The 12,743-nt window shown below is 41.2% G+C and overlaps 1 protein-coding gene across 6 annotated transcripts in view; it reads right to left on the bottom strand.

Annotated features, from left to right (window-relative positions):
- FGFR1OP (FGFR1 oncogene partner) overlaps positions 1-12,743 on the bottom strand; it is a 62,201-nt gene that overhangs the window by 19,544 nt on the left and 29,914 nt on the right. For all 6 annotated transcript variants that reach the window (XM_030556742.1, XM_030556738.1, XM_030556737.1 and 3 more), the window contains one exon: positions 8,903-8,983. In XM_030556742.1, the coding sequence (XP_030412602.1) occupies positions 8,903-8,983 (81 nt within the window). The remainder of the gene's footprint in view (positions 1-8,902; positions 8,984-12,743) is intronic.

Here is a 12,743-nt window from a genome sequence, read left to right as displayed (position 1 = left end):
AAAAGACAGGAAACAAAGCGTAGGAATTAATGGTCAGTATTCACAATGGAGAGAGATAAATAGCAGTGTCCCCCAGGGATCTGTACTGGGACCAGTACTGTTCAATATATTCATAAATGATCTGGAAAAAGGGGTAAACAATGAGGTGGCAAAGTTTGCAGAAGAAACTAAATTACTCAAAGCAGCAAAGAATCCTGTGGCACCTTATAGACTAACAGACGTTTTGGAGCATGAGCTCCATGCTCCAAAACGTCTGTTAGTCTATAAGGTGCCACAGGATTCTTTGCTGCTTTTAAAGATCCAGACTAACACGGCTACCCCTCTGATAAATTACTCAAGATAATTATATCCAAAGCTGACTGAAAAGTTACAAAGGGATCTAACAAAACTGGTGATTGGGCAACAAAATGGCAAATGCAAGTCAATGGGGATTAATACAAAGTTATGTACATTGGAAAACACAATCCCGACTATACATACAGAATTATAGGGACTAAATTAGCTGTTACCACTCAAGAAAGATATTGACGTCACTGTGGACATTTTTCTGAAAATATCTGCTCAAAGAGCAATGGCAGTTAAAAAAGCAAATAATGTTAGGAACTATTGGGAAAGGAATAGATAATATCCTAATGCCACTATATAAATCCATGGTATGGCCACACCTTGAATACTGCATGCAGTGCTGCATGCTTCATCTCAAAATAAAATAAAATAAATTAGAATTGGAAAAAGTCCAGAGAACGGCAACAAAAACAATTGGGCATATGGAACAGGTTTAATATGAGGAGAGATTAAAAAGAGACTGGGACTGTTCATCTTAGAAAAGAAACGACTTGGAGGGGGGGAAATGACAGAGGTCTATAAATATATGAATGGTATGAAGAAAGTCAAGTGTGTTATGTGAAGGGGTAAATAACACATTACCATGGGTCACCCAATGAAATTAAATTGATAGCATATTTAAAAACAAACAAAAGAAAGTACTATTTAACATAACACACAGTCAACCTTTGGAACTCATTCCCAGGGGATGTTATGAAGGCCAAAAGTATAACTAGGTTCAAAAAGGATTTAGATAAGTTGATAGAGGATAGGTATTAATGGCTATTAGTCAAGATGGTCAGGGATGCAACCCCATGCTCTGCGTGTTCCTAAACCTCTGACTGACAGAAGCCTGGACAAGGGATGGTTCACTTGATAAATTGCCCCATTCTGTTCACTCCCTCTGAAGCATCTGGCATCAGCCACTGTCAGAAGATAGGATATTGGGCTAGATGGACCATTGGTCTGACCAGTATGGTCATTCTGATGTTTCTTATGTAAAGCCTGCTATCAAAGCAATCACTTTATATGTACAACACAAATTTTCCACAGAAGATAGAAAAGACATTTCTCTACTACATTTCTGATAATGCAAAATTATTCCCTACTGTCAGTTTACTATAGCTTTGTTCAGTTTCCTTTTAAGTGTTCCAAGCATAGGCGTGCGCACAGGGTGTGCCCAGGCACATCTTAATGCAGGGGTGGGCAAACTATGGCCTGGATCTGGCCCCTCATGGCTTTGGATCCGGCCCATGGGACTTGCCCCCCATGGTGCCGCAGGCCCCACGCCGCTCTCAGAAGCAGTCAGCACCACGTCCCTGGGCCCCGGGGAGGGGGTGGAAAAAAGAGCTCTGTGTTACTCCAGGCACCGCCCCCACAGCTTCCACTGGCCGGGAACGGGGAACCGTGGCCAGTGGAAGCTCTGGGGAAGGTACCTGGAGGCGTTGCAAGGGCAGCGTGAAAAAAGTGGTTTGCGTTTTAATTTAATGGCATGATATGTGCTTTTCGTTTCAAAGTTTGGATTGTTGTATTATGCAATAAGCGCCGAATTGCATAATACAGATGTTGTAGAAATGTATAAAAAGCCCACGTTCGCTCCCAGCATACGTTCCCACTACTGCGGTGCCGCCGCGTTACCATTGGTCCTCCCCTCTCCCCCTCCGACTACTATTCTAGAAAATTCTTTGACCTATATAAGCGGCTGCATCAGGTGTGCCCAGCACAGTGTCTACAGTGTTTGTAATCTTTGTCATGTGTATTCTACTGAAATAGCATAACAAGCCTGTGGCTTTACCTTTTAATTCAATCGCATGATACCCCCTTTCAATTTTAAAATATGGATTGGTTTGTTGTTAAGATAAGAAAAGGAGCAGCAAACTAAATTATAATGAATGTGCTGATAGTAGTGCAAATACCTCAGACTCCTCAGTTAAGAACTCACATGAAGATAATGCCGCCAACCAGTTCCAGTGCATGCAATAAACTGAGTAATGACCAACAGAAACAGACTGTCTCTTAGTTCAGGTCAGCATAGTTCCTATTCAAAGCCATCAAACATTGCATCTGATGACTCGGTCTGTGATATTTCAAAAAACAGATTAGAATGCTGGTCTCTATTATCTAGAGGTCCTTATCAGCCTAGATTGAGCATGTTTCCTAGAAGTAAAATAGGGAATAAACAAAAAAGTTTTCAGTCTGATTGGTATGAAAAGTGTAGGTGGTTAGAATATAGCCCATCAAAGGATGCATAATTTTGCTTTTACTGCCGTTTCTTCTCCTCTAATGATGCAGCAAACAAAAGGTCACACTGATCCAGCATTTATTGATAAGGGATTCAGAAACTGGCACAGGGCTAACAAATGTTTTTAAAATGACCAACTGTCAAAATCTCATGCGTTGAGCTGTTCTTCGCGGTAAAGTTTTAATGAAGGGAAACCTACTGATGTATTGTTGGATGAGGGCAAGCAGGCTTATCTGTCTAAAGAAGAAGAACGGTGCCATAACCAAAGTGTAATGGAGCGACTGATTGACATTGTTCTGTGTTGGCGAAAGGTGGGAGACCATTCAGGGGTCACAATGAAAAAGTTGCAGTTTTGAGAAAAGATTTTAGAAATAAACCTGTCAATATGCTCCAAAAATATGGTCCCATAATGGCAAAGCATGTGCAACAATCTCCTTGAAACGCTACCTATCTGAGTAATTGCATCCAAAACGATTTCATTGTGGCCTTGCACAATGTTGTGCAACAAAAGATTGTGTCTTCACTAAATGAAAAAATGGTCTCAATAATTGCCGACAACACTACTGACTGTGGACACCATGAGCAGATGTCCATTGTGGTGTGGTACTTTGACAAGGAAAAACAAAGTCCAGTTGAACATTTTGTGTCTGCTCAGAGACTGTTAACAGCTGATGCTCAATCTATTTTTGACCAGTTAAATGACATCCTTGGCATTCTTAAAATTGACTGGTCACCAGTGATGTCTGTCTGTTTTGATGGCGCATCTACTATGTCTGGATGTACTGCGGGAGTTCAAATGAAATGTAAAGAAAGAAACAAACAATGAAATACTCTATCTACACTACTATGCACACTGTTTTAAGCTCGTCCTAGTAGATGCATGCACTTCAAGTAAACAAAACAGAACTGTGATTTTTTTGATGTTAGTCAGACTCTTTATGCCTTCATGGAGGGGAGTCCTATGCGACATGCAGTAATTGAGAAGATTTCACAAGAAATAGGATCCCAGCTGAAGACTTTGAAGTCACTATCAAACACACGATGGGCATGCAGAGCAGAAGCAGTGGCTGCTGTAAAACAAAACTACTTCATCATTTTACAAGCTTTACAAGAGATATTGAAACAAACTCGCCTTGCTGACGCTAAAATAAAAGCCAGGGGCCTTATCCATGAACTAAATTCATTCAAGTTCATCTTTGCCCTTCACGATATACCCTGTTCTCCAGAAGGGGTAGAAGTGAGTAAGGCTCTTCAAGCTCCGGATCTCAACTTACTGCAATGACAAGGGTGAAAAGCTTGAGTAACTCTTTGGCTGCAATGAGAAGTGTCCCAGAACATTTTCAATCTATTTTTAATGACAGTGTGAAAATGTGTGTAGAGAATGATATATCGATTCCCCCAGTTAAGAAGAGAAAAAACAGACACTCGTATTGACGACGTGTTTGCATCCCAACATCACTTTGATACAAAAGAGAAGCAGGAGAGAATAACTTCATTTTACTTACTCCTAGACTCAATGATTACCGGCACTGACCAGTGATTTGAACAGGAGACTTGTAAAATTGTGACTGCAATGGGAAAACTGCTGAGTTGAGACATGGGCAGAGACAATATGAGAATCATTGCCGACAAATTTAAAGTGTCCTTGGATGAGCTGGAAGCTGAAGTCAGATTGCTTCGGGATTATGACGGATCTGTTCCTAAAGGTAGCCACTATGAACACCACCAGAGAGTGGCTTTATTGGCTAAAGGAATCTGATCAGTCTTCCATGTTCCAGGCCTTTTACAAATCTATTCAATGCTTTGCACTCTTAACTGTTACAAGGTGTTCACATGAAAGAGCCTTTTTGAAAGTAGCACATGTAAAAAACAAACTAAGAAGCACAATGTCCCAACAGTGCCTCAACTCACTTATGATTTTGTACACTGAACAAGAATTGGCTTTGTCAGTTAATTACAATGATGTGATTGAGGAATTTAAGTCCATAACACCTGGCGAGCGACATACTCTCTAGGACAGGAAGACGAAGAAACCTTAATCTGTTTTGGTCAATTTGGGTTAGCTCATTATCTGGTTAAAGATAAAGATCATGAAAATTGACTGTATCTTTGTATACGCCTGTTATCACTACAGCAAAAATTTGGTATTTTGTATCTCATTTTTTAAGTAAAGTTTAGTTGTTTAATTTAAAAAAAATTAAACTTAGTTAAGTTTCAGTTTCTTTAGTTTGTTTGATGAATACAAATAATGTCCTTTATGATTGAATATTCAATAAATATTTGCCTTTAAAAAGGATGGTAGGTGGTGGAAGAGGAATGAGTTGTTCCTGGTTTGGCTGCGACAAAGAAACAACCTAAGAGTCCGAAGATAAATCAGCCTCTTAGGAAGGGGCTGTTCCCACTGGTGCTGGGGATTAACGTTGGGAACCTGGACACAGCAGTTATGGTAAGATCATGGCCAGCTTCCCTTTGGACAGTAGAGGCAAACAAGAGGCAGGTGGAAGACTGGAGGCATGGAGGGTACCATCTGCTGGGATGATACAGTTACAGTAGGTGCTGTACTAGGCAAGAAGACTCCTGGATTGTTGGCAAAGTGGATCCTGAGACACTCAGTAGATCCCACGCTGCCGCATAAGCTTCCGGAGCAGACGGTACCAGGATAGTCTCCTTTACTGTTGAATCAGACAAAGCCGTCTCAGAGGTGCTGATGCCGATAGTCCCTGCTGAGCAGATGACTGTCTCGGAGTGGACCTGGAGTGCACTTTGTTGTCCTTGTACAAATGTGTGCTAAACTTCGGTGCTGAGGACTTCGCTCTCCCAGATACTGAACTCTTACATACCATCTTCTGGTCGCTCTTCCTCAGTACTTAGGAGACGGAGCACTTCTGATTGACATGGATGCACTCGCTACCTGCCTTGAGTGGGATCACTCTGAGGGTGGACACAAAGCCACTTCCGTGAGAAGAAACTTACGTCTGGCTCCCTGTCTCTGTCTTGGTTCTTGGATTAAAGACCTGCAAATTTGAAAACAGTCCCTGACGTGAGATTCCTCAAGACACTTCACGCAATTAGACTGCAGGTCACTCGCTGGCATCAGTTTCTTGAAGGAAAGCAGGGCTTGAAACCCAGTGACCAAGGCATAACCCAGCAATGGGAACCAAAATATTTACAAAAACACTTCAAAAGAAAACTCATTTCCGTAAACAATTTAAACTACTGAAATTACTAAAACAAGTAATAACCATATAAACATAGGAAAAAACCTGCAACAGCAAAAATCACACTTTCCAACAACTGTCAAAGGCTGTAAGAAGGAACTGAGGCGGGGTGGGCAGTAGCTCTGCCCTTTATATCTTTGCAAGGTGGAATATGCAGCAAAGGGTGCATGTGCCATTCAAACGGGTACCACTGAGGGAAAAATCTCTGACAACTGCACACACACACCACCCCCCCCCGAAGTGGAATTGACATGCGCAATTACTCAAAGAACTGTCTCTTACATAAATTTAGATATCTCCCCGCTCACCTCTTTTCCAGATTATAAACATATTAAACACTGGATATGACATATAACCTTAAGGCATCCTGCTGTCAACCGTTTGCTATGAGTACTTTTTCCCTTTATTTTTCCTCTTAGCCAGATTATGATCTAATAATCTGCCTTTCATCCCATGATTTCATTTTTCATCTTGTTAAAGGCCCTTTGAAAGTCTACATAAATTATGTCAACTTTATCCACTACTTAGACATGTTGCAAGAATTCTAGTAGATCAGTGAGATACTGTTTTCCTATGCAGACACCATGCTAGTTAGATCCTAACATAATATGATTTTCCAGGTATTTTATTATTCTATTTTTTAATTATAATTTTAACCTATTTAGCATGTACAGATATACGGTTTACTGCTCTGCAATTCCACAAATCATCCATAGACATGTTTGCTATCCTCCAGTACAGTAGCTGTTTTTAATAAGAGATTGCACAGTTTTGCTAGTGGTTCAAACACTTCATACTTAAGCTCCTTCAGAACTCTTGGAAATATACCAAGTGGACCTGGTATCATAAAAAGCACAGTGGGTAATTAGTCAGACACAAAAGAGGATTTTTAAATTAAGGACCAGCAGAAGTGTCCACTGCACACAAACTGCACAAAAGCTCTGTAAGAATAACTGATTTTTCAGGTAATTTGTCATTTATGTGCCTATTTTCAGGGAACAACTCAACACTGTATGTTCAGTATGTCAAAGTATTGCACAAATTTACTAAAATGGAGTTTGTAGACATTCAGGAAACAGGAAAGCCAATTTCACCTCTACCCCGATATAACACAACCTGATATAACACAAATTTGAATATAACACGGTAAAGCAATGTTCGGGGGAGAGGGGGTGGGGCTGCGCACTCTGGCAGATCAAAGCAAGTTCGATATAATGCGGTTTCACCTATAACGCAGTAAGCTTTTTTGGCTCCCAAGGACAGCGTTATATCGAAGTAGAGATGTATACTGTCAAGGCAATGCCAGCACCAAAAGCAAAAATTTCCTCTCTCTTAAACAAAAGAAATGAATGAAATATTCCAAAGTAGCCACTCATTACTAGTTTTCTTGATTCTTTTCTTGCTATGCACGCTGACATTTCAAACTTTTTTTTGAATGTTGTAATATGCCTTCAGTTGTAATGCGCTTTATTCAGATATATTTCTTTTTTTTTTTTAATTTGAGTGGCAGCTGAAGCCATTTATATAAGATGCGAATAATTACATTAGTGGAATGAGTTCTGAAAACAAGTTTTCCCTATTAAACTGAATAAGTATGTTGCTGCTTTAAAAGAAGTGTAGTTGCTCAAAGGTACTTTGCTGAGATGACTTCTGGCCTAAAACAGATACAGGTGTTAATGAAAGTTAAAACTTATCAGTATACTTTTCCTCTGTTCCACATAGTGACAGCCAGAAAACATTCAGTGATGTATAGTTTGTGCCAATTTTAATGTTTTGATAATTGAAATAAATTACCAATTTTAAAGCAAGATCTATGCAGAACAAATATAGCTAGTATATAACCAAGCATCAGTTAAGTGATTCAAGTTGGAGAAACATATGGTGATAATCTTAAGTAATATTTGGGGAAACTATTTAATTGAAACAGCTGTTAAATCAAGATGATGGGAATTCAGCAGGGTGTTCCAATTAAGCAGCTTCTACCATATGAGTTTTTCTGTCCCCTCCTTCATAACAAACTGTACTATTCTATCCTATTTTATATAGAATTACAGCAATTGGACTCCCCTTCCTTCATCACAAGAATTTTCTTTTTAAAATTTAGTTTTATTTTTACATACAAAAAAATGAATCAAGTTTTTGTTGTTCTCTATTCTAAAGTATTTTTGGGAAGCAAGGGGGCGGTTAGAGACTAAGCTGTAAGTGATGTGTCATTCAGAACTGCTGATACATGTATCAGAGGGAAAAAGGAAACAGTAGGACTTAGAAACTACTGCTGGAATGCACCACTTAATGTACTCCATATCCACATTCAAATTCCCCAAAACTGGAGTAAAATGGGAAGCAACAAAACTAGTTTCAGTTTTTACGCATCTAAAATAAAAACTAAAAAAAGGAAGCCTTATTATTGAGGAAGTGAAGTGGACTAACCTTGGATGAACACAAGTGTCCAGAGTAGTCTTTTTTTGTTTTGAATAGAAAATGCACAGGGTCACTTCGTTAACACAGTAACATATCAGTGTTTATCTCATGATGTGATATCATCACTTGTTGTGACAATTAGCCCCTCACCTTGTGCCGAACACATTTGAGACATGGCTATAACTTGCCATGACACCAAATTTTCTGTACAGCTTATCTAAGAGCATGCTGCAACACATCCTATGACAATCTTCACAACATTTTACATTAAAACAGTATGCAGAAAGTCCTTAATATTGCAACTAACTAAATACTTTCAGACTGAGCATCTTCAGATTAAGCACACAGCTTCATGTCTGAAAGATGGATGATTAGCACCAAGCAAAGACCATTTAAGAGCTTGATTATACATCTCCCATGTAAGGCATTACTGATAAATTAAATCAAATGACCGATATTTCAACTTCCACTGTCACTACACAAGGATTTACACAGCTCTTCTATATTTCAAAAATGTTTGGAAAAGAAAGACCAGAGCCTCAACCAGCTGAGTATGATGGCCAAGAGATTCCTGCTAAATGAATCACTCAGCACTTCTGCAATAATAGTCTTTTACATTAAAAAAAACACGCTTTTTAATGAACGTATACAAACATTCTTACATTATTTAGTGTTTCCTTTTATGTAGCTAACTTACCTTACTTGATATTGGATGTGTATTTGATCTTCTGTCGGGTGATTTTGATGAAGAATGTATGTCAGACAGAACTGGAGCTACCTAAACCAAAGTTGCACAAAAAAACAACATACTTAAGATTCTATAAGACTGTATTAGAATGTCAAATGATGACAACAAAGTGTGCAAAACTCTTTGCCCTTCACTACATACAAATTGTGACATTGTGCAACCACTTTAGCAATTCTAAGCCAGAATTATTTTCAAATTAAGTTTTCTTCTGGCTAATTTATTAGTGTGTATTTAAACACATTCTTTGTATAAGTGAAAGAGCTGAATGCACTACTTCTGAAAGTCTGGCAAACATTCTTTCGTTTAAATGACTATCCTGACCAGGAATGATAATAAATGCTTTCACCTGGATTTCAATCTCTCTGCTTACAGGGCAGAGCCCATTAAATTTGGTGATCCCTTCTAACTTCACTATATTCATCTCAGTGAATATTTTGTCATACAAATGCTTCAGTTTTCTTTTAAAAATACTTCGAATGAAAAATACAAGAGGTTTAAGCAGAAAAGCAATATTTCAGATTAACAGATCGTACGGATTTTCATTACAATTAGGAATGTGCCAAAAGTTAACTAAACACTAACCAGAGAGGCAAGGTGGGTGAGGTAATATCTTTTATACTGCACATAGTACACTGCATAAACAATAACCAGTCACAAGTGTTTGACTGAAGCTAAATTAGCTCTGGCCTACACTATGAGTTCAGGTCGAATTTAGCTGCGTTACATCGATTTAACCCTACACCCGTCCACACGACAAAGCCGTTTAAATAGTTTAAAAGCAAGTGTGTTTAATGATTAATTTGCCCTGGCATTCGCAGCCAGTACAGCTACTGGAAAAGTCTGTTAACATGTCTGGGGATGGAGCGGAAATCCTCCAAGGACATCTCAATGAAGCTCTCCAGGATGTACTCCCAAAGCCTTTGCAAAAGGTTTCTGGGGCGGGCAGCCTTATTCCATCCTCTATGGTAGGACACTTTACCATGCCAGGCCAGTAGCATGTAGTCTGGAATCATTGCATAACACAGTGTATGGTCCCGGTGTTTGCTGGCATTTAAACAAAATCCGTTATCTCTCTGTGTTATCCTCAGGAGAGTGAGATCGTTCATGGTTACCTGCTTGAAATAGGGTGATTTTATTAAAGGGACATTCAGAGGTGCCTGTTTGTGCTGGGCTGTTTGCCTGTGGCTGAACAGAAATGTTCCCCACTGTTAGCCACGCGGTGGGGGGAGGGGTGAAGCGATCATCCCAGAGAACTGGGTGTGGGAGGGGGTAGGGGGCGTTAGTTGGGTTTGTGCTGCATGTTAACTGAAAACCGCAGCCTCTCCTTTTAAATTGCCAACCCATTTTAAATAAAGAGAGTCTACCCATTGTTCTCTAAAATGTGTCTTTTTAACTACCATGCTACCTTTTTTTTCCCCCTCCACCAGTTGCAAATATTTCAATGCTCACACTATTTTCTCCTTCCAGAGGTTAGTGAAGATTAGAAGGCGAAAAAAAACACACTCGGGATGAAATGTTCTCTGAGCTCATGTAGTCCTCCCACACTGAAAGAGCCCAGCAGAATGTATGGAGGCAGACAATATCAGAGTCCAGGAAAGCACAATATGAACACGAGGACAGGTGGCGGGCTGAAGATGATAGGTGGCGTCAGCTTGGTGACAGAGGGCAAGAGGCAATGCTGAGGCTACCGGAGGAACAAACTAATATGCTCCGTTGTAAGGTTGAGGTTCAGGAAAGCAAGCATGAACAAAGACTGCTGCTACAGCCCCTGTGTACCCAACCACCTTGTTCCCAAGTTCCATAGCCTCCTCACCCAGATGCCCAAGACAATGGTGGGGGGCCCTCTGGGCACCCAACCACTCCACCCCAGAGGACTGCCTAAGCAACAGAAAGCTGGCATTCAATAAGTTTTAAAGTACACTGTGGCCGTGTCCTTCCCTCCTCCCTCACCTCCTCCCGGACTACCTTGTCAGTTATTCCCCTATTTGTGTGATGAATTAATAAAAAATGCATGAATATGAAGCAACGATCACTTTATTGCCTCTGCAAGCAGTGATTGAAGGCGGGAGGGGAGGGTGATTAGCTTACAGGGAAGTAGAGCGAACCAAGGGGAGGGAGTGGTCAAGGAGAAACAAACAGAACTTTCACACTGTAGCCTGGCCAGTCACAAAACTGGTTTTCAAAGCTTCTCTGATGCGCAGCGCGCCCTCCTGTACTCTTCCAACCGCCCTGGTGTCTGGCTGCGCATAATCAGCGGCCAGGCGATTTGCCTCAACTTCCCACCTCGCCATAAACGTCGTCCCCTTACTCTCACAGATATTCTGGAGCACACAGCAAGCAGTAATAACAATGGGAAGATAGTTTTTGACTCTGATTGGTTTCACTGAGGTCTAAGCCAGTGCACTTTTAAACATCCAAAGGCACATTCTACCACCATTCTGCACTTGCTCAGCCTGTAGTTGAACAGCTCCTGTCTACTGTCCAGGCTGCCTGTGTATGGCTTCATGAGCCATGGCATTAAAGGGTAGGCTGGGTCCCCAAGGATAACTATAGGTATTTCAACATCCCCAATGGTTATTTTCTGGTCTGAGAAGAAAGTCCCTTGCTGCAGCTTTTGAAACAGACCAGAGATCTTGAAGATGTGAGTGTTATGTACCTTTCCCGGCCATCTCACATTGATGTTGGTGAAACGTCCCCTCAGATCCACCAGTGCTTGAAGAACCACTGAAAAGTACCCCTTGCGGTTTATGTACTCACTGTCTTGGTGCTCTGGTGCCAAGATAGGGATATGGATTCCATCTATCGCCCCAACACAGTTAGGGAATCCCATTGCAGCAAACTCATCCACTATGACCTGCACATTTCCCAGAGTCACTACCCTTAACAGCAGCAGCTTTTTGATTGCATTGGATCACAGTAGCCCCCACAGTAGATTTGCCCACTCCAAATTGATGCCCCACTGACTGGTAGCTGTCTGGCATTGCAAGTTTCCACAGGGCTATTGCCACTCACTTGTGAACTGTGAGGGCTACTCTCATCTTCGTATTCTTGTGCTTCAGGGCAGGGGAAAGCAAGTCACAGAGTTCCATGGAAGTGCCCTTACTCGTGCGAAAGTTTCACAGCTACTGGGAATCGTCCCAGACATGCAACACTATGCGGTCCCACCAGTCCGTGCTTGTTTTCCAGGCCCAGAATCAGTATTCCACGGCACGAACCTGCCCCATTAACACCATGACATCCATATTGCCGAAACTCGCATTTTAAGAGAAGTCTGTGTCCATGTTCTCATCACTCTCATCATCGTGCTGCCGTTGCCTCCTCGCCTGGTTTTGCTTTTGCAGGTTCTGCATATACTGCAGGATAATGAGTGTGGTGTTTACAGTGCTCACAACTGTGGTGATCTGAGCAGGCTCCATGCTTGCCATGCTGTGGCGTCTGCACTGAAAAAAGGTGCGAAACGATCGTCTGCCATTGCTCTGATGGAAGGAGGGGCGACTTGGCTTACAGGGAATTAAAATCAACAAAGAGAGTGGGTCTGCATCAAGGAGAAACACACAACTATCACACAGAATGGACCCCTCAAAGGACTGAACTCAAAACCCTGGGTTTAGTAGGCCAATACTCAAACCACTGAGCTATCCCTCCCACCACTATTCAGGGAACGAGGGGGGAGCAAATGAATACACAACAAATCTGGTCTCTTTCTTGTTTTGATCCACTCCATTGCTCTTTTATACCTCTTAGGCTGGCAGACGATGGTGCAGTACGACTGCTAGCCAGCCTCGTCTCC

This window comes from Gopherus evgoodei, chromosome 3 (genome assembly GCF_007399415.2).
Source record: "Gopherus evgoodei ecotype Sinaloan lineage chromosome 3, rGopEvg1_v1.p, whole genome shotgun sequence".
Lineage (NCBI taxonomy): Eukaryota > Metazoa > Chordata > Testudines > Testudinidae > Gopherus > Gopherus evgoodei.
This window is presented reverse-complemented; position numbering and strand designations above follow the sequence as displayed.